The sequence below is a fragment of the Rhipicephalus microplus genome, chromosome 2 (genome assembly GCF_043290135.1).
Source record: "Rhipicephalus microplus isolate Deutch F79 chromosome 2, USDA_Rmic, whole genome shotgun sequence".
Classification (NCBI taxonomy): domain Eukaryota; kingdom Metazoa; phylum Arthropoda; class Arachnida; order Ixodida; family Ixodidae; genus Rhipicephalus; species Rhipicephalus microplus.
In genome coordinates this window covers 273346404-273372375 of record NC_134701.1, presented here as the reverse complement: position 1 = coordinate 273372375, position 25972 = coordinate 273346404, and the positions used below count along the sequence as shown (strand labels likewise).

Here is a 25972-nt window from a genome sequence, read left to right as displayed (position 1 = left end):
GGCGTGTACAATGAGCACTATCTTTTATTGTTCAACAACGCACAGAAGAAATCTCTCACCGGCACCACCTTAGAGGTCAAAGTGTTATACTTGTTACACACTACTACAACGTCTACGAGGGACGAACGGGTGCCGCTGTAAAAAGCTTCGCCCCTAACAAATGTTGTACAAAATGTTTCTTTCACATAATCAAGTAAAAACGGAACCGAAGTGCTGCTTCGTTGCTCGTTCCACGCGGTGAAGCGTTGCTTAGCTTTTCGTAAAACACAAGGGAACTTGTACACTTTTCTCAATACATTTTTGTTTTACTTTGTTTTTGCAATATGAACGTGCACGTGTTTCAATGCAGATAGATACCCGTGATTTGAATAATCTGTCGATAAATCAGATGTCCAATGAACTTCGCTATATCATGTAGCGTCACCTCTATCCATGAGCCACCTCAGGCCGCATAGGTTGGTGTTCCAGTATATGCATGAAAGTATGTTTACTTGCATTTTCGCACATCGTATTTAAAAAAAAAAGAACATATTTGCTCGAAGTTCTAAAACGTTTCATGCTGCTCCGTAGCCAAGGCTAAGATGTGTTCCGGTGGCCTTCATGTCGTGAGGAGAAGCTGTGAAACCAGTGCCAGCACGCCGTGACCCAGCGATGTGGGGATCTCGCACGGAACCAGAGAAGCTATGTGATTGTGCACAAACGTCAGCACCTACGCACTTGTGACGTAGGAGACAACTAGAGACCCTAAACAAAACAAACCCATGAAAGGCTGTCGATGTCTCAGGCTGACGCAAAACACCGTCGCCATAAAACTTGGAGCTGACGTGATGTAATCCTCGGACTCTAAGCTCGTCCTCATTCAATTTACGTGTGGTTGTGAGACAGTTTTGAGTGGTGCGTCTTTGTTTTTCTTTTTCTTTTTTTGTAGCGCAGGTATGCGTTTATGCGCGCGTCACCACTGGCGCAACTATTGACACTAGATGCGGCCTAATGTCTGATATAACGATACAAGCGAAAGCAAACCTGCTTGAAACTCGGTGAGAAGGCCACCTCCACGCTTCATACATGCGGCGGGCCTTCGGAAATATTTTTTTGTGGAATAAATTTTCCCAGATTCCTAGCACCAGTTCCTTATTGAATAGCTGGCACGTCTTTCTGAAATTATGAGTGCTCAGCACTGTCAGATTGGGAAGCTTCCGCTTTAACTTGATATTTGACGTGCAAATGCTCTTTATATTACATAACGTTAGTGTTTCTTTAGGATAACCACGAGAGGCACGCACTTCTGTCAAGTTCGCCAGCCAAACGCACTTTCTCAACAACACACGTACATTGGTTCACGCAATGGTCTGTCAAAAATCACGTTGCCGAGACGGGCAAATGCAAATTGATTCTGAAAGTTGAGTGGCTGGACTAACCACTAGAAAGTAGCTCGTGCACAAAAAAAAAACAAGTTCAACACGCCAAAATCGACGATCCAAAGCGTCAACCACTGGGGATATCTTTGAATGGGCGTAGTAACGAAAGAGTTAACACTAACCTCCGGCCTCTTGGACAATTCCCCGTAGAGGGTACGAGTCAATGATAAAGGCACAAGCAAGCATGCAAGGCAAGCGCCACGTGCATCGCGTGCATTGCAGTCGATAGTTTCTGGGTCCGGCGCTGCAGCTGGCTCGCATCGCGGGAGCAGCCGCCGCCGCCATGTTCTCCGGCAGCGTCCTGCTGCCCGGCGGTGATGCAACGGCAGACTGCACGCTGCGCACCACGGACGGCGGCTCGTTCGAGGCGCAGCGTGGCTTCCTGGCCACTGTCAGCCCGTACTTCGCGGCGGTGTTCCGCGAGCAGTTTGGCGCCCAGAAGGACGTCGTCGTCAGCGGAGTCAGCGCCGCCGTGCTCGACGCCCTGCTCACGTTCCAGTACACGGACCAGGTGGGTCACTTCCGGAGTTGAGCATTAATGCAACAACTCTGAGAGCACGCTGACTCGCGTTGACGTAGCCTGCAGCCTCACTATATGTTTTAAGCGTGACGTGCTTTCAACTTACGCTGCCGACAGCTTTCAAGTGACCTCTCGATAGAAACCCGTCGAAAGTGTTCATATAATTGTCATCGCAATAAAAAAAGTTGTATAGTGGAAAAGCCAGAACATACTTGTTGTATCAGTGATAACAATTACCACAATAAAAATAACTAGCAGTTTAAACATACATAATTAAAAATACCGGCAGTGTAAGTTAAGATACAATTGTTAGTTCGTTCATGGCACAATTATATGCAATTTTCGAACACAACAACGGAGCTATAGGGTTGTCACTGTGCCGTGCTTACACCTCAACGATGACTTTTTTTTTTTTCTTCAGGAAACTGCATGACTGTAGGAACCGAAAATTTTACCAGATTGTGTCTTTACTGCTTCATTCGTTTAATGTGATGGCAATCTTAAGCTCTCTAGCCAAGGCTTCGTCATTATCTGACTGCCCGCTAGTCGAAAAGCCCACAGCGGGCGAAAAGCCACATTCACGTAAACACGTGCGCCCGAGGTTTATATGTATGCCCACCTGGATTTTTACTACACCGGTACACTTGTGGTTGACATTGCTTTGTGCACAAGTACGTAGTGCATTGATCAATGGTATTTTAATAATCTCAGCGCTGAAGGTAACAAACATCACAATACGTATCATACAAACCCTTTATCTCTCAACTCCCCCATCCCCCTCCCATGCGCAGGGTAGCAAACCGGCTGCCTATAGGCTGGTTAACCTCCCTGCCGTTCTTTTCCTCCTATTTTCCTTCTTTCCTTCCTCTATGCAGCCTTTCCCCAAGTTTGATGAAGTAGCAAGGAGGATGTTCGTATGAAGCAGCACCAGAAGTGTCTATCATATTTGATGTCATTCATACTGTAAATTGTTAGTGAAACTTTCGCACAAGCCCACTGGCCTGCTATATGAGCAACTTCCCCCCCCCCCCTCCTGTTTGCTTCGTGTTATAGCGATATTATTCGCCGATAAACAAAAGAATGCATTCACAGCGTCTGGTTCACTAAAACTTAAATTTTGTTTTAAAATGAATTTGTGGTGTTCTATATTAGAAATAATCGAGTGGTACATATTCAGATACAGGAAGTACTCCGGTTTAAAGAACACAAGTATCTCAGGATATAGTTAAGTATGAAAATAACCAGATAGAGTGGCGTGAAAAACTAAACTGATCAGTGAAAAACCCATTATTTATTGTATTTCCGCATAATTTATTTTGCGAATGTATGGTTTGTGTTTTCAGTTTGTATATTTGCATAAATATCTAACTTGGTGTTATTTGAATGGCATAAGGGACGTTTCGGCGCAGACATCATCACTATTTCTGGACGTTTAATCCAGGTAGTGGTACCACGTAACTCGTATGTTGCAAAACCCCAGGCATGTTTAGTAATAATGTATGACGTATTGGTGAATGCGGATGGCAGCAAGTGCACAGAGACTGCCATGACCACATTTTCTTTTTTTTTTCTTCTATGTTGAAAACTTGTTTTTAGCTTAATACACAGAAGAGAAATAGACGAAGAGATCTGATTCGTACCTAAATTTTATATAGAGATGGCAAAAACTCACGGGGTCGCGCATGACTCTAAAGTGAAAGCCATCATCTTTTTTTTTCCTCCGTTGATTTACTGATTTCGCCCCGCCAGCCTTCAAAACCTTTTAGCACCTAACGTCGTTTTGCACTGCATGCCTCCAAGATCGAAGGTGTCTCGGGTGGTTTTGAATTGCCTCCATCATCGCATTACCTTTAAGCACGGTAGTGTCATGTGATGACGCCATCCGATGACGTCATCGACGTAAACCAACGTCACTTTAACGCCCTTGGCAACCGTCGTGACGTGATATGATGACGTCATCTCTTGATGTTTTTTAGCTTCCCTCGTCCCCATCACCACGGGACGCCGATGGTCAAATTTCACGTTTGAAAAGGTACCTAAGGCTTTTGCCTTGACAAAAGTTTGGTTCACAAATCCATGGATCGAAGTCGTGTGGTCACCCAGACTTTAGCCATGTCGCTCGGAAATGGCGCAGACGGCTTAAACGAAGACCCGATCGATTCCAAAGAAGGTGCGCATCCCTGCCTAAATGATGATTCTGGCGCACGATGTCTCGTACAGAAGCCGTGTTACCGTTGCGGCCGCATATGTGGTGACGATTCTGCCTTCCAACTTGTGCAGCTATGCGTCAATGCTCACAACATCCTGGATGTACTGCGGGCTGCCGACATGCTACTGCTGGAAGACGCTCGAAAACAGTGTCTTATGCTGCTCCTGAAGACAATGGGCATCAACAACTGTGTGGGCCTGGCCACCCTCACACGCCAGTACTACTTCCCGAGCTTCACAGATGCCGTGTTCGCCTTCTTGCGCAACAACTTTGACGAGGTGAGCGTGTCTTGGCATAATAGATAGTTAAGAGCACCGTCAATTCAGTTTAAAGCAGTGCGGTGTTAGTTCGATGAGATACTACGCATTATCTAATGTAAATAGCCTACTATTTACAGCAAGGAATTCCTTATTGGCTCCCTCCGCAATTCAACAAACTATATTTTGCAGGTATTTAAATATGCCCCGCCGCGGTGGTCTAGTGGCTAAGGTACTCTGCTGCTGACCCGCAGATCGCGGGATCGAATACCGGCTGCGGCGGCTGCATTTCCGATGGAGGCGGAAGTGTTGTAGGCCCGTGTGGTCAGATTTGGGTGCACGTTAAAGAACCCCAGGTGGCCGAAATTTCCGGAGGCCTCCTCTACGGCGTCTCTCATAATCATATGGTGGTTTTGGGACGTTGAACCCAACATATCAATCAATCAGGTATTAAAATAACAAACTTTACACTTTCCCAATTCCTCCAATTTAATAACGCCCATGACCTTCAAGAGCTCTTTGTCCAAATGTGTGCCAGAAAAAGAAAAGAAAAGCACCACCAGTTCCTTGTACATTTTTTTTATTTGGTGTGCTTGTAATTTATGTATTCTAATTAATTTTGATGTGTGCTTCTGTGTGTTTAATTTATCGGGAGTTTTCTGGCCACCAGCACACTGGGTCATGCATTTAAAGTTTATGTATTCCTTATTTCCGTAAGCGTTGTGTATTACCATATAGTGTGCTCCGTTGTCTATATGGTGGTGTGAGCGTAGTCATGAGGGTAGTCGCTTTTATTCTCACCCCCTTCGTCAACTTTGTATTCGAGGAAATGAAATCTATCAATGTTGCTGTTGCTGTTCTTGTTCACCAGACAGAAGGAAAAGTTATGTTTGGAGAAAGCAGACGTAGTTGGCGTTTAATGTTTCGTGGTACTTGGTGGTTTGTTTTCCAGAGTAAGGTATAGACACCGCCTCACCTATCAAAGGTCACGATGAGAAGCCGCGCAGTTTGTGTGTTACTAAATGTTTTGTACCGGTCTGCCTACGTGGGCGTGAGCTCGTCACCCACTGCTGACACTTTGTTTTATGCCGGTTGTGCAAAGAATGCAATCTAATCGTGTGTAGGTAAACAAAGAACAACGTTGTTTTATTTACTCAGCTGTTTACGCGTGGGTGAGAAGACGCGATAGCTTTCCAAGGGTATGTTTGTATGTTTTCCAAGGGTATGTTTTCCAAGGGTATGTTTTCCAAGGGTATAGCTTTCCAAGGGTATGTTTCCAAGGGTATGTTTTCTATACGACCCATGGTGGATGTACGCGAAAATTCTTAGTTTAAAACACGTTCACATGATGCGCCGGTCTTTATCGAGCACAATATACAAAACTAATTTCAACCCGTTTTGAATGTGAATTGTTTACTTAGACAGAAAACCTCAAGGCCATGCAAAAGATCTTGGTCATTGCAAATGACGTATTTCGCGCATTTTTATAACAGAAGTAACTTTGTAAGTGTAAATTATGATACAAAATTGTGCCGGTGAAAACAGAATAAGGCTGCTAAAGCGGCACTGTAAAATGTCGAGCAAGAGCAATCCCCCCCCCCTCTCCTACGGTGAAAGATAATCCAACGAGATTTGGAGAGAAGGGTACTTGCTCGGTTCCGGGCCAAAATTCAAGATGGCGATAGAAGAGCTAATAAACGCTTTATTAAACACTTCTTTTAATTTATATATATCTAAATAAATGCATCATTTATTTACAGTACAATACTTATATGAGTTTACCAGGAAGAAAAGCACCTATACCTTTTTACTTCGTATCTTTTCTTCATAATGTCAATAGGGGTGAACTGACGCAAGCGTCACCACTGAAGCAGCGACTGGTTTCACCAGCATACAGATATTCTGTTGCCTCAGTGCTGCGTCAATACATCAAAAACAAACAAACAAACAAATGCTGATACGCACGTATAATCAGCAGGTATATATCAGATTCTATTCATCTCACGCGCAAGCCACTAGATTTTTTTTTTCGTTATAGTATGATGCTACCGTTCAGAGAAGAAAAATAGTGACGATAACACTGCTCAAAAGAGGCGGGGTTGGTGTACTGTGTACGGTTGCCGGAACAGCCTAGCAGAAGCGAGTCGCAGAGGACCGCTCACTGCACCGCACAGGCGCACGCGTATTCTCGATCAGATCACCGCTGTGCTCAGCTACACGATGCTTACCCCCGTATTCTAGGACGCCCCTTCACTCAACGCTACACCTTCACTTGAGAACGCCGATGGGAGTGTCATCTATAGGCAGGGCAGGTCACAGCATATCGGTGGCAATTTGCTGCTATGCTTGAGTAGCGCAGTGCCATTTTCAGCTGACCAGCGGCGCAGTGCTCAACTCTGTCAAGTGAAGAGTGAAAGTCGAGTCGAGGAGCGTTTGTGAATACGGGTGTTAGCCTCTGCGGTTGACACTGGCGCGTCCACGTAAAGAGAGAAGACAAAAAAGGTGCCTGCGCACTGGCCTCAAGCATCCTCGTCTCTATCTAAATGCGCCCACTACAGCCGGTATTCCATCCCGCGACTTTTCAGGTCTGCAGTGGAGCACCACAATCGCTAGACCACCATAGTGGGTAATACTAGTCACGAATCAGGCACCGCAGGCCGCCACAGAACGTAGATACAAGCAGCCAGAAAAGAAGTTGTTGTGCTGTATGCGCGTCTGCTGTCGCACACACGTCCATTGCTTCTGTACACTAGAGCCCTCACGGTAAACGCAGATATGGCAAAGAAGCGAGGAGTTCCCGGAAACGCCTGCGTGGCTCATGTATGACCTTCTCTCGTCGCCGGAGCTGAATGTCGGGCGCGAAGAGAACGTGCTTCACGCCGTAGCAAAATGGTGGATGTCCGGTTCACAAGCCGCAGGGCCCGATGGCGCCATGTTGCTCCAACTTCTCCAGTGTGTCCGCATCGGCCGATGCAGCAACGAGTGAGTTGGCCTTCACACTTCTGGACACAATGAACACGTAATAAACTTGAGCCAGTTTCGACGGTTTCCGTTGTATTCTTCGCTTGCTTTGTGCTCTGTTCTCTACAGTGGCCTAGTGTTTTAGTGCTCGACCGCTGACCCGAAGTATTCAGGATCGAACTTGTGGCCATGGCTGCCACATTTCAATGAAAGCGAAATGTTTGAGGCCCGGCCTTGTATTTAGAATTCGATGCACGTTGCAGAACACCAGGGGGCCCAATTTCTGGAGCCCCCCCCCCCCCCCCACCCTTCTTACGACATCCCTCATAATTGTATCTTTCTCGAACGTAAGACTCTTACAATTATTTTTGTCTGTCTAACGAGTAAGCTTTATATTAGAAGGGCTAACCGTTCGGCATTTAAGGCCAAACCTCATAAGCGCGAAAATGCACGCGACAGCGACAAGCGACGCGACGTAGATCGGCTTCGCGCGATCAGTCGCTAGCGCAGGCAAACCTCATTCACGCGACGGCTTCGGCGAGCGAATTCCACTGTTGCTGGCATGAGGCCGTCTACTCGCACCAAGAAAACCGCGTAGCGAGCGGTATGCAATTTAAAAATAAGATATATTGTTGTGTAATGTAACGGAAAGTGTTTATTATTGCCTTGCAGCATTTTTTTATATGCACATGCGTAATAAACATTGCGTTATTTCTTGTTGCGCATACGTGACTCGGGCAGGGTCACGTGCACCTATGTAGTCTTTGTCTTTTCCGGTATTTCGCTATTGGCTGCTTGAGCCCAGCACTTCGGGGCGATGAGCGATGGTTTCCAAATCTGAAGAACCGAGCGATCGCGCGAAAACGAGCACGCGACACGTCGCGCGAACGCCCTGTTTCGTCGCTTATAGCGTCACTCGTCGCTGTCGCGTGCATTTTCGCGCTTATGAGGTTTGGCCCTTACTTTCACCTGCAGGGCCCTGAACCAATTCGCCAGTCGGTGGCCTTTTCTGGTCGAGATAGCCGAGTACCAGACTGCGATCGTGCAGGCCTTGAGAAAAGGCCCCTGCATGTGCGAACCCAACAAGCTATTGCGCGCACTGACTGAACCAGAAACGCCGCCCCAGCCAGCTCCTCCAGCAAACATGGCTGCCAACCCGGCGGTGGCAGCCGGCCTCGCTGTCAACGAGGCCGGCAATCCATTGGTCGCTCAAATGGCCCTTTTCAATGTACCTGCGTTTCTCGGACCGCCCATTCCGTTAATGGATTTGGCTCCACCAGCGCCGGAGCCCGAGCCCGAACCAGAATACGGTGAGTTCTCACTATATCGACGCGTGTCGCTTCGCTCGTTACAAATGTACCTGTGGATTGTGCATTGTTCTGCGGCTGCTCGTAACTCTCTCGTATTCCAGTTAATAATGTTCATCAACTACGCTGATTTTTCGCTTGCATCGGGCTCCCGCAGATTCTAGATATGTGGTTCGGAGTACCATGTTTATCTTTAAAGCTCGAGTGTGCGTTCGCTATTTCTCGAGGCAGAAGCACCGGTGTCTGTACGTGTTCGCTCCACTATATGAAAGTTCGTTCCATTCTGGTTTAACAAAAGTAATCAGTAGCATTGGGCAGAAATGAGTTTCGACTTAAGGGCAGAGTAGACAAGGCCATGGCTACAAGTTAGAATGGTATACGAAGTATGGCTATAAGCAAGCAGCCAACTACTGTGGCATCCAACATGGTACTAGTAAACGAAATTCCGGCGTACAGAAACATGGCCGCTGCAGCGAGAGAAATGACCTCCTCGCTGTTGATCCCTTACCACAAATCTTTTGATATTGGTGATACACGGACAGACATATCAAGATAACCAGGTATCCTAACCAGGTATATTACGCTTTAAAGGCAAGTCGAGGTTGCAATGAAAAAATGTATCATGCTCGCTTGCTCGCCGTGATAGCAGTGCTCCTTTATGTTCCACGTACGAATTGACGACCATAGCATTTCACCCAGCGTGCTGCGCCACTTTAAAGGCAACAGGGTGGTGACGACGATGCTGGTGTTTGTGCGATGATGGTCCGGTTTCTCAAGGCAGCGCGAGTGATAACCGCTTCGTCTGGTTTATCGCAGTCATGAACCGCCGCTAGGAAATATTATCGTTACTACTGATATCACAGTGCACGTGTGCTGGTGGACATGTCACCTCATACACTTCTTTATTAGCGGGGGCATCTGCATTAAATAGAAAAATAATGATACTTTGTCGATGACAAGTTAAAAATTATTTTAGAATCGGAATTTCTTGCCTAGCTTCATTGCATTAAAATTGTGTAAAGTAATCTTGCCTAATTAAGCAAAAGAAAAAGAATAGTGTGACATGCACCACGCAGTAGTCTGCAATATCCATTTGGTCGTGTCGTTACTGAGTGCGTCCGCTACACTTAACTATGGCTAGAGTTAGCTAGTGCACGTTGTGAACGTTAACCGGCTGAATACGTACTAGCGCCACTTGAATCCTAAATTATGATGGATACTATTGCACATCTTCATTCAATAAATGTATTCACAACTTTACTCTGATGGACATATCAACATGAAATGGTTTTTATAGGTTTTCGTACTTCTATAGCGAAATTGCTTGAAATTCCATGACCTCTCTACAGTGATGCTGATGAATTGTGCTGTACTGGATGTTTTTCGCTTTCCTCACCGCTGTCCTTGTTTTTGTTTTTTGTTTTTGTTCACGAGCTGGGGTGTAGGCCTAGTCAGGAAACAGTTTCGTCTGTTTCCTTTCACCTCATCTCGGTGGCATGTAACTGTTGTGTACATGTGCCAGAATAAAGTATTGTTATTATTATTTAATTTTGTATATCCTTCGCGCTGCGCTGTAGTTCTGCAGCTGTATGCTTTCCATAAGCTTATAGCAAAAAGTAATCTCATGAAACCGAATAAGCAGGATCTCCAAGGAAGCGGACTCCCGTCTTCTATGGCATACATGGTACTATGTAAATATTTCAGTGCCCATGGATCTGAGGCAGGCCAGCTGCGAGCAGTGCGGTCTGACTAACCCCGAACGCTGGCTACCACGGTTGCCGAGTGAGGTGATCTTTGTGGTCGGCGGCTGGAGTAATGGCCAGCCCCGAGACATCATCGAGACCTACGACCCGCTTGTCAACCGTTGGTTTCAGCACAAGGACCCAAGTTTCACTTCAAGGTGCGTCCGGAATCGCTCAACCTTAAATGCAGTGAAAATGTTCACTCAGTTAAGGAAATTGATCAGTGAAGCCTTGAGACAGATGCAACGCACGAAGCAAACGGTGACTCATCGAGTGTTCATGCGCGCTACTCAATGCTCCCCCATGATGACGCGGAGCACATGGTATTCTGGACATTGTCGAATTCCGCCATTATTGTCCGATTTCGCAATGGTTGGCGAATTGGGCAGGCCGCATAGTATCTCTATCAGCCAATTCGTCGGCATGGGGAAATATGACGTCATCCAGAATAGCATCACTTGCCATTATTTTGCACTGCCGCGCAAACAATCGAGACAAAGACGAAAGGCAGAAGGACGGCTTCCTCAGACGGCATCCGCCGTCCCTCTTGGCGCGAGCAATTTCGGAGAGGAAGGGTGGTGCTTGAGAAACCCTCCTTCCACCTTCGCTCTGTTCGTGTATTAGCCGCTTCGTAAGCCAGAAGACGCCAAAAGAAAAAAATGCTTTGAATTTCACCTAATAGGCCCCGCTGTGGTGGTCTGATGGCTCAGGTACTCCGCTACTGACCCGCAGGTCGCGGGATCGAATTCCCGCTGCCGCGGCTGCATTTCCGATGAAGGCGGAAATGTTGTAGGCCCTTGTTCTCAGATCTTGGTGCACGTTAAAGAACCCCAGGCGATCGAAATTTCCGAAGCCCTCCACTATGGCGTCTCCCATTATCATATGTAGGGGGTTTTTGACGTTAAACTCCACGTATCAATCAATTTAACCTAATGAGTTGCCGATATCCGCCACACGTCCTATTCTCATATCTTGTTATCAGTACAGTCATGCAGGTTGTCATTCTATTGCACCAATCACGTAAACACGTGTGATTCGCTTCGACGAGACGCGAATTCGCTGTCGTTGACCTGAAATGATGCGCACAGGGCCTACCACGGTGTGGTGCTGTTCCGGCGGCGCTTTTATGTGATTGGCGGCATGAGACTGCGCATGTACCTGCGCTCGATTGAGAGCTACGACCTGGACCGCGGCCAGTGGAACCACCACTCGCCGATGCACACGCCGCGGGCTTACGTGACTGCGGCGGCGCTCGGAGAGCACATCTACGCCATGGGAGGCCACACTGGTACGTCACTTCCTATACGGCGATGCATAATTTAGTTATTAGAGTCCTATTCGAGTACTTCGAATTGTTTCTTGACTACATGTGACAGGAAACACTGCAGGTGAAGCAAAGCTGACAGTGGCGCCCAGCAGAGCGTAGCCTAACTTGAGGCATCTGCCACGTGGAACCGGTATTGCAGAGAACTTCCAAGTTCTGTTTAGCTATTGGTGTAAAGCATTGACACGCCGACGTTTAGGCAAGTTGTCAAAATAGTATTGGATTTCTTCCAAAAGGAAGTTATTCAGTCATGAACAAATTCATGAGTGTTCTGTGTTTTCTTTCAAACAAACGTTGGTGCATAAAGCCTTATGTGAAAGTGTTATATACTCTATATCGGGCCTCGTGTTGGATATGAAAGTATGCTTCGTTCTGTACTAAGATGTATAGAGATATACGTCGATTCTGTAGCCGCGCTCAGAATATATGAACGCGCCCTTATTACAGCGAAAGCTGCTGAGAGATCACAACAAGCGTTGAATGCACCGTATTTGACCACCACCACCGCCACTCGTGTCCGTAACCACTGTCACACGAAATAAGAAAAAAAAGTAAGTAAATAAAAAACACCAAGTACGCATTGGGATTCTAACTTGGGACCACTGCATGACAGCCCAACATTCTACCCCTGAGTCACGCCGGTGCTTGAAACTCCATTGCAAACTGACCTGAGGCAAACTTTGTCTGTAAAGTAATCGCGTTAAGATAGTAATAAAATGTTTTAGAGCATCAAAACAACAACCAGGCGTCACACAATGCGAATTGCGTTACGAGTGAGCCATCAAATGCACCAACCCATTACAAAAGCTTCAGGCATAATTCATCTTCGTCAGCCAAATCTTTGAAAAATTGTACAGAATTTCTGGCAAGTTGATGCAGCTGGTACCATGCTTCTCCGAAGTATGATAGAAGATGGAATAGTGAATGGCTCTTCACTACACGCACAATTCAGTTTCGCCATAAGGGCGAAGCAATGAATGCGATAGCAACATACTCGAATGTTTTACGAAACAGGGCTATCATCCGATCTGACGCAACGCTACAAAACGCTGGTGTGATCCAGGTACACTTCTGGCACCGTTTTTTCTTGCTGTGAGCACAGCCCGTAGAAGCTCCCGCCTGCTGTAGGGGGCACAAGGTGCGTGCTGATTGTTGCCGTGATAGCGCGGCAACCATAAGCGACCCTCCCCCTTGTTCGCTCACGAGATAAGCGGGCGCGCAGACGACCCCGACCGGAAAGGCAATGTTCGCTCCGCAGAAAGAGGCCAGCGCATCCTTCCCTGAATATATACACACATGTGCATATGCGTTAATGACGGCCGCGGCGGTGACGGTAAAAACCAGCTGAGACTGTACATATAATTGCTATCGCAATAAAATTATGTTGAGTAATGGCGTAGCGGGTACCCTGGTAGTGTGCTTGTTACGGTTACCCAGAGAGTGTTTAGCAAAGGCTCTGGTAAGCTGCTCTTCCAGCTTTCGCTGTGGCCGTGCTGCGCGTTCCGAACAGGCCTGGCAGCTTTTTATTTTATTAATAATGCACACAAAGCAAAGCAACTTCACTTCTGTGTTTTCACTCAGCGTTCAGACATGGGAGTACTGATTTCTGTCTACGCGATGTCCATAATTTCGAATATCCTTTCTTGCGAAACTTGTTTTAGAGGCCTTCCTTTGCTGGGCTGTAGCTAGGGCTCTGTGTTTTCGGAGTTTATTTTCGGGGGGAATTCCGGTGTTTATGGAAGCTTATTTCTTGTGAACCTCCAATTCTCCAAAATTTGCTTGTTTTCTTTTCACATCAAAAGTTGCAATGTGTCCTCATTACCTTAATTTCTTAAGAAACTGCTTTGAATTCTTGCTGCTGATCCTGTTTCTTCATCTTTTCATTGTTGTTAACTTACCTTGTTTATAATGCTGGTCATTTACACGGCTGTAGATTTGCATTTTCTTGAGTACTCTTTCGGTAAAAATGAAGGTTTATTATTATTATTATTATTATTATTATTATTATTATTATTATTATTATTATTATTATTATTATTATTATTATTATTATTATTATTATTATTATTATTATTATTATTATTATTATTATTATTATTATTATTATTATTATTATTATTATTATTATTATTATTATTATTTGGCAAGCGTTGACGCTTGGGGGAGTTGTTGGAGATTCATTTGAAGAAGTGTTAACAGTCCATGGGGCGATTAAGAAAGGACACGCTCTTTACCTCTGTTGCCTTACCTTTTCCTAATCGTTCTATGCGCTGTTTTGAAATTGCCACTCTTGAAGTGAATCCTTTTTGAAATGAACACTGTAAATTCGTTTGACCAACTGGAAACGACATAACACAAGCAACACCCTCCACAAGTATATAGCTAGCGAGTGTAAGCCTGTCGCATCGCATGTCCCGTTCTGAAAGACCGCGTCGATGAGCGTGTCTTCTATTATCCTCTCATTGGAGTTGGTAGTTGGCCGAAAACCCATACGGTCACGTACATACATCAACACAAATAAAACACGTTGACCACGATAAAAGCAATGAAAAGCATTTATTTGCTTTAATAGTTTTCAGCGTGTTGTTTTAATTGTCTTCGTAACCCCTCATTTCACGGATGCCATGCATTGCGGTTCTCCTTTGATGACGCAGGCGTCGAGCGCACATCCACGGTGGAGCGGTACAGCCCCCGCACGAACCAGTGGACCATGGTCGCACGCATGATGAGGAGGCGAAGCGACGGTGCAGCGTGTTCTTTCAAAGGTGAGTTCGTTTTATGTATTTCTGTGTCAGCCTGTCACGTCTGATTCACAATTGAGAAAAATATGCGGGAACCCACGCTGTTGTCAATGCACGCGAATAACCGAATTCATTCTTAGACAACTGTTCGAAGGAAGAATGCATTTGCAAGCTTGGATGTGCGGAACTAAGAAGTGTCACGCTTCTCTTATTTCAACGCAATGTGTATCGCAAGAAACAGAGCTTTTAAGCAGTATGCATCTGTAAGAGTACCGTACGTTTGACAGGAGCCAAAAGTGATACGGGTAAACAAGGGTGTAATACATAAACGAGCGTAATACACACGGGCGTAATACATAAACTTCGCTTTAAGGCAACTGCGTCACTTGACCAAAGCGCAGGTTGTGTCATGGATCCCGCATTGTTGGTTTTCCAGGCAAGTCATACGTTGGAAACTACGTATTTTTTCTTTTTTTGCTATTGCTTTTTTGTTGAACCGTCATTACAACTATCGGTTATCGCTAATACCACATGAAAAGAAATGGCTCTGTTCAGCTACCGGTCACCCTTGCACCACAAAACCCCTTTACTGACCATGCTTTCTCGTTGAATCTTATCAGTGTTCTCTGTCGGGTAGCGCTACACTTGAATTTAAAGAGTGATCGGATGGGATTCGCTTATTGGATTGGACATGCTGACACCTTTCGATGCTCAGGCGACTTCAATGCATTAACACGAACGCTGTTTTCGATTTAAGTGAGAAATTCGCTTCTGTTTGCCGGCCTGTTTCACTTTAGGGCGAGAGAAGTTATTGAATGAGCCAGGTGTACCGAATGTTGCTTTTTATTCAAAGCAGCTTTCAAGTGCATCCGCATGATGTCCCTTAGAGTTGCAAAAATATTCACGTAGTTTTGGCTCATACGACCTCTTCAGTTTCTTTACTAGAACGAAGAACACTGCACCGTCATTCAAAACCGTCTTCGACCGTGTTCGTTGTTCCCACAGGCCGTCTGTACATCAGCGGTGGCTTCAACGGCCGCAAAGTACTCGAGAGCGTGGAAGAATACAATCCATCGCTGGACTCGTGGTCGCTGGTGCGACCGCTGCCCTATCCCCGCTGCAGCCACCGCATGTTCGGCCACGGCGGTCTGCTATACGTCATTGGGGGCTTCGACGGACGCCGCCGGCTGCACACAGGTGTGGCACTATGACTTGCTGTCACGCTACTGCATCGTTTACAAGTACCACTCTCCTACATAACGCGGCAGAGGAACCACGGTTGTCGGAGAATAGTGACATTGCATTTAGATGCAAATGCCAGTATAGCATGGACTATTGTGACAACATTTGTGCGTCAGAGCCACTAGTTAAGCCAACATTGTTTGAATACTGGAGTTTATTGCCTCATGATTCGAATGCCGCAAAAACCATCGTCGATTACGAATCAGAGGTTAGTCGGACGCTTATCTCTTCCCGACGAGTGCGCTGGAAGCTAGGCTGAGAGCGGTGGTACAGAGAAAAGAAGCATGTCATGCTAGCGTCATGACCTTGAACGCCTTTTTTTTTTTTTTTTCTCGTGTGCGCGGGCATCTCGCAGCGGCCACGGTAACTACGCAGCTCATGGTGCTCGTATCAGCCAATGGCCGCGGAGTGTAGGTTCGTGGCGCGATCATATGGGTTTATAGTATCAATTGTCCTAGCTGGAATTTGATAATTATTTGTAATTTCCAGTCCACGTGCCGCGCTATAATGCTGGAAAAGTGTTGCAGGGCGCCTTGAAAGGCAAAATATTGTAACAAGTGCGAAATATGGGAACAATCGAGTGCCAAACAGTGCGTTTTATCTGCAGGCCTCGTAAGATGCCTAAAGACATCATTTATGACAGTAATTAAGAAAGTCGAATTACTGAATTTTAATGAAGTTCGACACTTATGTAAGATAAGAATTGAAGTTCTTCATACGATGAGCCCATCGGAGCTTTGATATATAAAAAAACGGCCTCTAGTCATTATTGTGACGTAGAAAGTTTCAACCAAGCTAAACGGCAAAGCCGAAAACGAAGCACCGATGAATACAATTAGCCGACCACCAGAATGACGTCACTTTTCAAGAGAATGGTTACAAAGGTGTAGTTCTTCGCGTTCGATAACGTCTGTGCGTTATGCGTGCTATTATTGCAAGCGCTGCCCGCAAACTCACGCAACGGAGTCAACTGATGGTTGATATAACAACGTTCGCGCATTCTCGGTGTCTCAGACGACTATGGCAGTAGCGCTCTTCCACCTCTCGATTGTGATTTTTCTGGCGAATTTTGGGGAATTTCATTAGTTTACAGTTTGTATAAGGCCGCTTTTGCGAAGTCTGAAAACTGAGATGGGTTCTTCGCATAGAATTCCCCCGTTTGACATGTCTTTTGTGCCTAACTCCACTAATTAATCATTTAATAAATTCAACTACTTCAACTACTGTCCCTAGTAATGTCTTTACCAATCTTAAGGCACCCACCTTCACAGAAAAGAAAGTGTAGAAAATATCGGCATTTCGTTGTCTCGGAAGATGTTCGGGCATATTTCTTGAAACATCCTGTATGTACAACGAGTAGCGACTGAACACATGTCGTGCATGAAGCCGTGCTGGGGTACTTAGGCAAGCAGTGCTCTCTTCCCCGCGCCCCATTTTTCAGCACTACATAGCAGTGCGCCTTGTATCCACTCATTGCACTGTACGAAACACAAGAATTTGCCAACTCGTGCAGGAAGCACTCACTGTGTGCCCTCTGTCTGAACGTATTGTGCAGTGCTCAAAAGCGAGGATACTCTTCCGCTGAGATGGCGCAGGGCGCCCTCTATGAACGGCGCCCGCAGCACGTTCGCCGTGGCAGCGCTCGGAGACGTCATCTACGTCATTGGCGGCTTCAATGGTATACAATTTCAACACGGAAGCTCCTAAGTGTCTCGTTCAGTGTCGTTAAGTGTCTACAGTTTCAGCAAATGCAGTGGTACAAAAACTCCCAGAACGTACGTCACTGGTTGTGTTGGGATGTGACGTAAGCATGTGACGTCATAACGACGCCAAAGTAACGCCGTAGAAGAACTTTATGGTATGGCACTTCGTAACACCTCAGAAGAACTTCGTCGTATGGCGCAAATTCGCAGGTCACGATGACGTAGGACGGACCATTGGATCTTCGATAAAATCGGGCAAGACGTATTTCCAATGGTTAACGGGCACCCCATCATCCCACCCAACAATTATATATATATATATATATATATATATATATATATATATATATATATATATATATATATATATATATATATATATATATATATATATATACATATATTACTGATAAAACCACTGCAAAAGAAAACGTTGCCCAACCACTACGATGGCGTAAGAAAAGCGAGTGCCAAATCCTTGCAAAAACATACGCGCCCGAACCCGAAGCAGCAAACATTAATAGACGCCACCGAGTACTGAGGCTTAACCAATGTATATGCAATAAGCTTGATCACACTTCCGTGCAACAACGCAGATTCGCCCCAAGTACAAACGCTTGTTCCGTCAGTGCGCTTAACACGACTGATGTAATAGGAAGGAGCCATAGCCCTTAGTAAAAGCCGGATTCATACCAAGCGACTCCTAGGCCGCTGTTTTCCAGTTCGCACGTGGCTTTGTATTCCGCGCTCACTTTTCCCTCCCTCCTTACCGATGCCGAGTAAGACGCACAATGCTCCATTGATTCCCGGCTCACGAGGGAAAACAAGGTAGCGAGGGGATTCGCCAATACGTTCGAGTATTTGACAGCCCAGCGGAAGGACGCGCCTCTAATGCGGGGGACACTAGAGAAGCTTTACCATACCATGACCTCACACAGTATTAGCGTCTATCCAGGCACTTATATTCACCCCCACACCACAAGTTAAACCAAGCACCGTTTGACCGCATGGCCCCAATCGCAAATGCATTCATTCCCGTTTCCATACATTTATGCTCGTATATGTATACTTCGACATAATTGACCCGCATAGCTTGCATTATGTGTTAATAGCCACATTTAATTGCCCGACCTCCTTTTTACTCCCACGCCGGATGGCTAGGAAGAGGCTCTAACCTTCACCTGCGTGGAAGGCCACACAGAGAGCAGAGGTGGGGGCCACCAGTCCAGCCTGTCGGATCACTTACTACCATGAAGTCTGACAATAACGTTGTGTGCTTTTTCTACTAACGCTAATCGAATCAAAACGTGTGAAGTGACACATGGGTTTCTGTATACGTGTGTCGTAATCTGGTTCACAAACTTTATAATCCATCGCAAGTTATCAGCTTGAGGTCTTCCTCCTTCTTCACCGCCCTCAAACGCAGGGACTGGGTTGTTAGCCAGCGTGGAGTGCTACACGCCTGGAAATAAGCACTGGATCAAGGCCAAGCCCCTCAACACGCCCGTCAGTGCGGTGGCTGGCTGCACCCTCAGCGGTATCAATGTGACGCGAAAGTTCTCCGCACGGGGTGAGTGCTTGAGATTGTATTTCAAGTTAATCCATCGAGCCGCTGCAAGGTATAGATCCTCGTGGCGCGTATCAACACCCTGCAGCATTTCCGTGGCGCTTAACTCCAGAGTAATCTTCAAGGACTCCTAAACGCGATCCGATATTGTTCAACGCACTAAGTGGACACGTGCGTGGAGTTCAAACGCAGCCATGGTCAACAATTCCAAACGCGGCCGCGCAAATAACTATGGGTGCGCCGAAAATTTCAAGGAAAAATTCTTTGTCCTCTCCGGACCTTTCAGTATTCCCAGCGTTGGCCGCGACGTCAACCTTTGTGTCTGCTCGCAGGTATGCACTCTCGCCGCACTTTCTCTTTGCCGAGCAGTTTGCCAGGACGAGTGACGAGCCGGTGAACGGAGTGTAGTGAGGAACATAATGAACTCAGCGAGGGCCTCTTATGGATCGTAAAATACGTCTGATTCCGCCAAAACGGCACCATTTAGCAAAATTCTCGTGGCTACCCGTTTGTTGAAGCAGCGCTGAGAAGGCTCGTGCTACGCCACAAATACCTTTCGACTTCTGAGTAGTTTACGGGTCCTTTAATAGTTGTTGCCAATACACTGAAAGGTTCTCTTATACACCAAACGTGATCGGGGAGTGCGCAGTCTAATTTGGTTCTGTCAGTTTCTCCTAGCCACGCGCAATTAGGTTATCAGTGGGCTGGAGTGTCGTACACTTGCTAGCACAGAAAGTTTACCGGATCAATGGCACGAAGTGCCCCGCCGCGGTGGTCTAGTGGCTAAGGTACTCGGCTGCTGACCCGCAGGTCGCGGGTTCGAATCCCGGCTGCGGCGGCTGAATTTCCCATGGAGGCGGAAATGTTGTAGGCCCGTGTGCTCAGATTTGGGTGCACGTTAAAGAACCCCAGGTGGTCGAAATTTCCAGAGCCCTCCACTATGGCGTCTCTCATAATCTTATGGTGGTTTTGGGACGTTAAACCCCACTTATCAATCAATCAATCAATGGCACGGAGTCACGAATGCACAAAAAGACATAGCAAACCACGCATACAGCGAATGGAGAGTTCATCGGAGTGGCAAGGCTAAACGTCTTGTTATAATTCCGGAGACATGACTGTCCCAAGATCGGCTGGATGGTGGAGCCCCAAATTTCTAATAGAGTGCGAGTGTTGCAAAGAAGGAGACTGCCCTCTTCTTTTTTCAGTAGCTTTTTACACATTTACCTTTACATTTTAACATTTTACCTGAGTAATTTTTATTTTTATTTTTGTATAGCGTATATTAACAAAGAAAGAATATATACTTGAGGCTCTGCAGCGCAGTTATAGGGGCTTCAACAACTGTAAATTTTTCATATAGTTATTAGCCAATATTCGAGCGTGTTGAATATTCTACTATCGATGTGTATGCATGCGAATATAGAATAGGAGACTGTTCTATTTCTCGATTTTCGAATATCGACTATTGCTCAGGTATAACCGTGACTGGTGCGTGCTCAGAGCTCTGAAAGCCAAGCCTAAACGAAGGTTGCTAGAGAGATATTCCGGAACGATAATTTTAATGAACTTATGAAGTAACTAAACATGCGCAAACTGACATGTATATATACCGGAATACTTAAAGCGCACTCTGGTGCACTGCGAACGCCCGTCTGAACGTATCTAGGAGAATATAGATTTGCCATGCTGATGTAGATCCTTAGACATAACGCTCACGCTTTATTTCTGGGGAGCGGGGAAGTAGTCTGTTAGTAATGTTAAAATGTTTAACATGCCACTCATCGCTCACTTTTTCTTCCTTCCATAGGGGCTTTGCTACCGCCAGCGAATCCACAGGCTTCCTGATAAGCCACGCCGGAGAAATCGCGTGTAACACGCGGCAAGAAAACTCTGACTCTTACACGAAACTACGCCCAATCATAAATTAACGTAACTTACATGCGCCTAAAGTATTAAAATAAACACACGAACGCATTAGTATGTATCGACTGAAACTTTTGCTCCATTCGACTTTATTGCTGCGTCGAACGGACGATTCGCCCGAGAATCTACAGCATTTTCTGCGCGTATTCGCATCACTAAAAATTGACAGTAATGACATGCGTCAGTACTTCCGAATTTCTGTATACAATGTCCTTTTCACTGTTATTGTTTTGCTGCCATTGCATAAACAATGCGTGCAATATAGGTGGAATGCATTTCGTCGCTTGCTCGAAGGCTTTCGGTACGTGAATCCGTGACATCTGGCAGTAAAGTGTTAAGACTAAGGCAGTCAGCCAAGGCTAGCGCTGCATGTGTATGTATGAGGCAGGCCCGTAGCAAGTAGGGGAGATGAGAGGGTTAGGGCCTCTTTTTTTTTTCCTCAAAATACGGATGGAGTGGGTGTTTTATCAATGACAAATAAGGCCTTCAACAAGTGCCCCCCCCCCTTCACCAGAAACATATTCTTCGCTATTCGCCTGCTATGAAGATGTGAAATGCTGGTATTTCGTACACGGACTCGTAAACGTGTCATACTTCTCATCCGGTTGGGTTTAGCAGTCGCAGTGCAGATGTCACAGCTTTATTCTCAAAATACCAGAAAATCGTTGAGTAATATATGCCACGATATCAAGTGGGAAGTGGCAGTTTTTCGCTGAAGCGTAATAATTGTAATTATGTAAAATTATGTTGCCATAAATAGCGAGCCATCAATCTTCGCATGACTCGTCTGATAACGCGTCTGGTGACATGGGCCCGTTTCGTTACTACGCTACAGCTGAAAATTGCACAAATTCGGTTGTGTGCAACAGCGATGGCGTGGTTCGTTAGAAGCAACTTGTCTGTCTGAGACCCATAAATGGAAAAAAGATACGAATAATCATCCTAGAGTCCAATGAGAATCGTAACCAGGCCCTCTGCATGACATCCAGGGGTTCTACCCCAAAGCCACACTAGTTTTTCAGACTGCTTCAGAAAAAAAACAATATGGATGTCATGTAGTGTTTCGTAATTAATGGAGGTGATTTGTTGCTGGTGGGGGGGGGGGGGTCAAAATGGAGGTGAGTTGCATTCTTTCTGGGCTGCTCACAAAAACCTCTGAGAACCCATGCTATATAGCAGTTTGTGCTTCCGACAATTTCCTCCTGTTTCTTTCTTGATGTTTTCGAGCATACATATCCGAGTTTAACTATGTGAAAGTTTGCTTGGCTGTGCAAAATAATACTTTCGCGCGCGCGCGCGCGCGCGCGCGCGCGCGTGTGTGTGTGTGTGTGTGTGTGTGTGTGTGTGTGTGTGTGTGTGTGTGTGTGTGTGTGTGTGTGTGTGTGTGTGTGTGTGTGTGTGTGTGTGTGTGTGTGTGTGTGTGTGTGTGTGTGTGTGTGTGTGTGTGTGTGTGTGTGTGTGTGTGTGTGTGCGTGTATGCGTGTGTGTGTGTGTGTGTAAAAACAAGTATATGATGCATTTTTATGCAGTTTGTCGTGCGTCAAAATATTTTCTGTACATTTACCTCATTCTTATGTCTTAAATAAAGTTAAAAAAACATCGACGCTTCGGCAGTCCTTCAACGTGTGCGTGAGCCACTGTTCATAGGTAAATCAGAACGCTGAATTACTTAAAAGGTATGTAGCTTATGGCCCGCCGTAACGTCAGAACATTTGTTTGAGTACATGTGTCCCGCACACTTGTAAACATGCCTCAAAGAAGAGCCAGTAATTTCTCACTGGATTCATAAAGTTTATTACGTACCGAAAGAAGTTCTGGTTAGGTTCTGCTGCATTACAGATCAAGTAAATACCAGAATAGGTCAAAAGAGGGCGTTTCTGAAAGGAGGCCCCTCTCGTGGAATAGGTAGGCTTGCTTTAGGAGCTCACGGGAATACACCAAATGAGGGAGTACAAGGTGATATGGGATGGACATCATTTGAGGGCAGGGAAGCTAGCAGCAAGATAAAATTTAAGAAGCGATTGAGAGAAATGGGGGAGGAGCATTGGGCAAGGAATGTTTTCAGCTACTTGTACATGAAGAATGTCGATACAAAATGGAGGAAGCGAACCAGACAATTGACGGGTAAATACTTGGAAAACAGCAGGGGGCCAAACCAAAAAGAACTATCGGTTAAGAAGAAGCTGAAATAAAGAGAGACTGACATGTGGGGAATTGGCGTGATTAAGAAGTCCGCACTAGAGATCTATCGAACTTTTAAGCAGGAAATTGCCAAGGAAAGGATCTATGATAATACTCGGGGTAGTTCTCTGCTGTTTGAGCCTAGGAGAAGAGTATTGCGAACCAAGACATATCGGGCCAAATACGAAGGGATAGACACGGTATGCAGTGCATGCGGAGAGGAGGAGGAAACTGCCGAACACTTCATAATGTTCTGTAAAGGGCTTCACCCTATTGTTCAGGATGATGGCGCAGAGCTTTTTAAAGCACTGGGGTTTAGAGACAGGGAGGAAAAAATAGACTTTAAGCGGGTAGACTTAACTAGAAGGAGTTTATCTGATTGGTGGCTAAAGTCAAGGCACGAGTGAAAATTAAACTATTCACTGCAAAGTACCAGTCCTATACTTCACTATTTAAAGGGGGAAAAAAGATAAATCTAGTTGATGGTTCACTAAGTATTAAGGCTAGCTGGCGTTAGCCGCCGCCCGATCCAAAGGGTATACAGCCACATCAGCCCATCCATCCATCCATCCATTCATCCATCCCTGTGAAACGTGCGAGAAGACTGCAGCGGCTTACGCCCATGGGATTCCGGACAAAGGATCCCACTCACCGATGTTCTTGCGCAGAACATCAGATAATTATTTTTATTTTCTATCTTATTTTCCCGTCAAAGAGAAGAGGGAATGGAGCACCAATAAACATTATTCCTCTTGCTCTTTTCTCGTTATGGAGACCGAGCAGGCTGCACGGTTGGAACGCTAACTCGTGATCGCCCGTGAACTCCAGCATTACCGATGGGCTAATTCGTTTTCGTTTCTCTATACAGCATGAAAGGAAAACACCCTTTTCTGGAAACACGTTTTTTTTTTTTTCGCTGAATGGTAGCGTTATACTACACTTACTAGTATGGCGGCTGTGGTGGCACTTTTGAGGGTAATGCTTAATAAAAAGAGAGAAAGGAGAGGCCAGCTTGGAAAGCATGCCGATTATTTTATACTCCTCACAGGACTAAGCGTAAAAGTGACAAAAAGGGGGAGGTAAGATAATATGTGACTACGATATAGCACAATGAGTTACTGTACTCACACTGCCCTGCACCATGACGTGTACAACGCCTAGCACATAAGGCGAGCATCTCAAAATGCCTCGCTTATAAGTCTTAATGGTCACTTTAAAAGGTGTTTGGCATCGAACGCAGTTTTACGCAGTTTTTTTTTTAGAAAAAAGCGCAGGCGAAAGTCCGGCGCATGAGAGAAAAACTTCAAGTGCAGAAGACTCAGACGCAAGTGACGCAAGTCAAGCGCAAACAGATGCACCCGCAGCGTTGACTCGGCCAAACAGCAGCTATAAGCGTCAACAAGTCACGCTAATTTTCAGTTCTCCTCCATAGTTTGTATATTTTTCACGGCATGGAACAGGGAAGGGGAGAAGTCACACTTATATACGCTGGTCAGGCCTGAAGAAATTGTGGAGCTCGTCAGTCTTCACTGTTCCTCGAAAGCCGAAATCTCGTAATCCTGAAGTCGAAATCCCGAATCGCTCGGCCAAGCGTTATGACTGTGAGTGAAATGAAGTGTCACGTTTTCATATATATTTATATATATACATATATATATATATATATATATATATATATATATATATATATATATATATATATATATATAGTGTAGCGGCCGAGCTCTCAAAGCTATGCTAGGGTTCTTTTGTAAGCAGTGTGAACAGTTGTAATTTAGGGTCATCTGTAATATCCCATATTAAGCCTTGTTCACGTTTAATGTAGTAAGCGAGACACAACAATCTCAAAACTCGGGCAGAGAGCACTCATTGTGCACCTTCACTTTGCATGTATTTTTGCGCAGTGCTCCGAAGCAGCGAAAGCCTTCCACTCAAATTGCACAAGACTCCACCGCTGACCTGCACCCGTGGCACCTTCGCCTTAGCGACACCGGGAGGTATGATCTATGTCATTGGCGGCTACAATGGAATTTATTGATTCCTCGAAAGGCATGAATCATTTTGTTAGACCGTTCGCATTAAGACACGCGAAATGACAAACGGGCAGCCTTAGAGCTTTTCGTATTGATAAACTTGAACGTCCATAGCAAACTGCTGGCTCGAGGTCTTCCTTCTTTTTCTGCGCCCTCGGACGCAGGGACGGTAGTTGATGCGGACGTGAAATGCTACACGCCGGGAGGCAAGAGCAGGCGGAAGGCTACGCCACTCAACGGGCCCGTCAGTGTGATGATGTCTGCGCTCGTTCTCAGCGGTATCAATGTGACGCGGAAGGTTTCCGCCAGGGGTGGGTGCTTTACATTGCAAACAGCACAAATTACCAGTGCTGAACGTCAATACCATAGTGTGTTTCCGTGGTACCTAGCTCTAGGAATAGATCGAGTGATGACAATGGTAATTATTGTAAGCAGTGCACTCAGAGGTCTATCTTACACCAATCATGATCCGGAAGTACGCAGTCCAACTTGGGGCAGATAGTATCAGGGGGAAAGCTTGAGATGACTGATCAAACCGTGATCTGCACTCATTGTATCAGGCATTACAAAATTACATGAACATGCTAGAAGCATGGCTTGACAATATCCATGTGTTATTGAACGTCAAAAAAGTGCGTTTCTGCCGTTCTCTTTTAAGGATCCTGTCAACATTTCCCTGGTGTATCGTAACGAGCTCATTCCCCAGGTCGATTTCCTGAAATACCTAGGCATCGTATATAATAGGACGCTAAATTGGAAAAGCCATATAGACGAGGTTGGCTGTAAAGCGTCACGTGCCTTGGGGTGGTTACAAAAACTTGGAAACAGAAAAACAGGATTG

The 25972-nt window shown here is 45.7% G+C and overlaps 1 protein-coding gene across 2 annotated transcripts; it reads left to right on the top strand.

The window, feature by feature from the left end:
- The first annotated feature begins 1620 nt into the window (after positions 1 to 1620).
- LOC119169325 (uncharacterized) lies at positions 1621 to 25275 on the top strand. 2 transcript variants are annotated; one of them, XM_075881813.1, is made up of 11 exons: positions 1621 to 1929; positions 4219 to 4425; positions 7178 to 7386; positions 8341 to 8675; positions 10377 to 10572; positions 11503 to 11702; positions 14393 to 14503; positions 15485 to 15676; positions 17277 to 17399; positions 18851 to 18994; positions 25003 to 25275. In XM_075881813.1, exons 1-11 carry the CDS (start codon positions 1702 to 1704, stop codon positions 25134 to 25136), a joined length of 2079 nt encoding a protein of 692 aa, XP_075737928.1. In that variant the 5' UTR covers positions 1621 to 1701; the 3' UTR covers positions 25137 to 25275. The 2 variants fall into 2 exon arrangements, with proteins under 2 accessions (XP_075737928.1, XP_075737934.1); XM_075881819.1 differs by lacking the exon at positions 25003 to 25275 and adding an exon at positions 20802 to 20988 and having other exon boundaries at positions 1622 to 1929.
- Positions 25276 to 25972: the final 697 nt, after the last annotated feature.

Bases quoted from the DNA above. Each gene is read 5' to 3' on its own strand.
- LOC119169325 (XM_075881813.1), top strand. From the start codon at position 1,702: ATGTTCTCCGGCAGCGTCCTGCTGCCCGGCGGTGATGCAACGGCAGAC. The intron at 4,426-7,177 runs GTGAGCGTGTCT...CGGTAAACGCAG, and splicing joins TGCGCAACAACTTTGACGAG to ATATGGCAAAGAAGCGAGGA. The intron at 17,400-18,850 runs GTATACAATTTC...CCTCAAACGCAG, and splicing joins CGTCATTGGCGGCTTCAATG to GGACTGGGTTGTTAGCCAGC.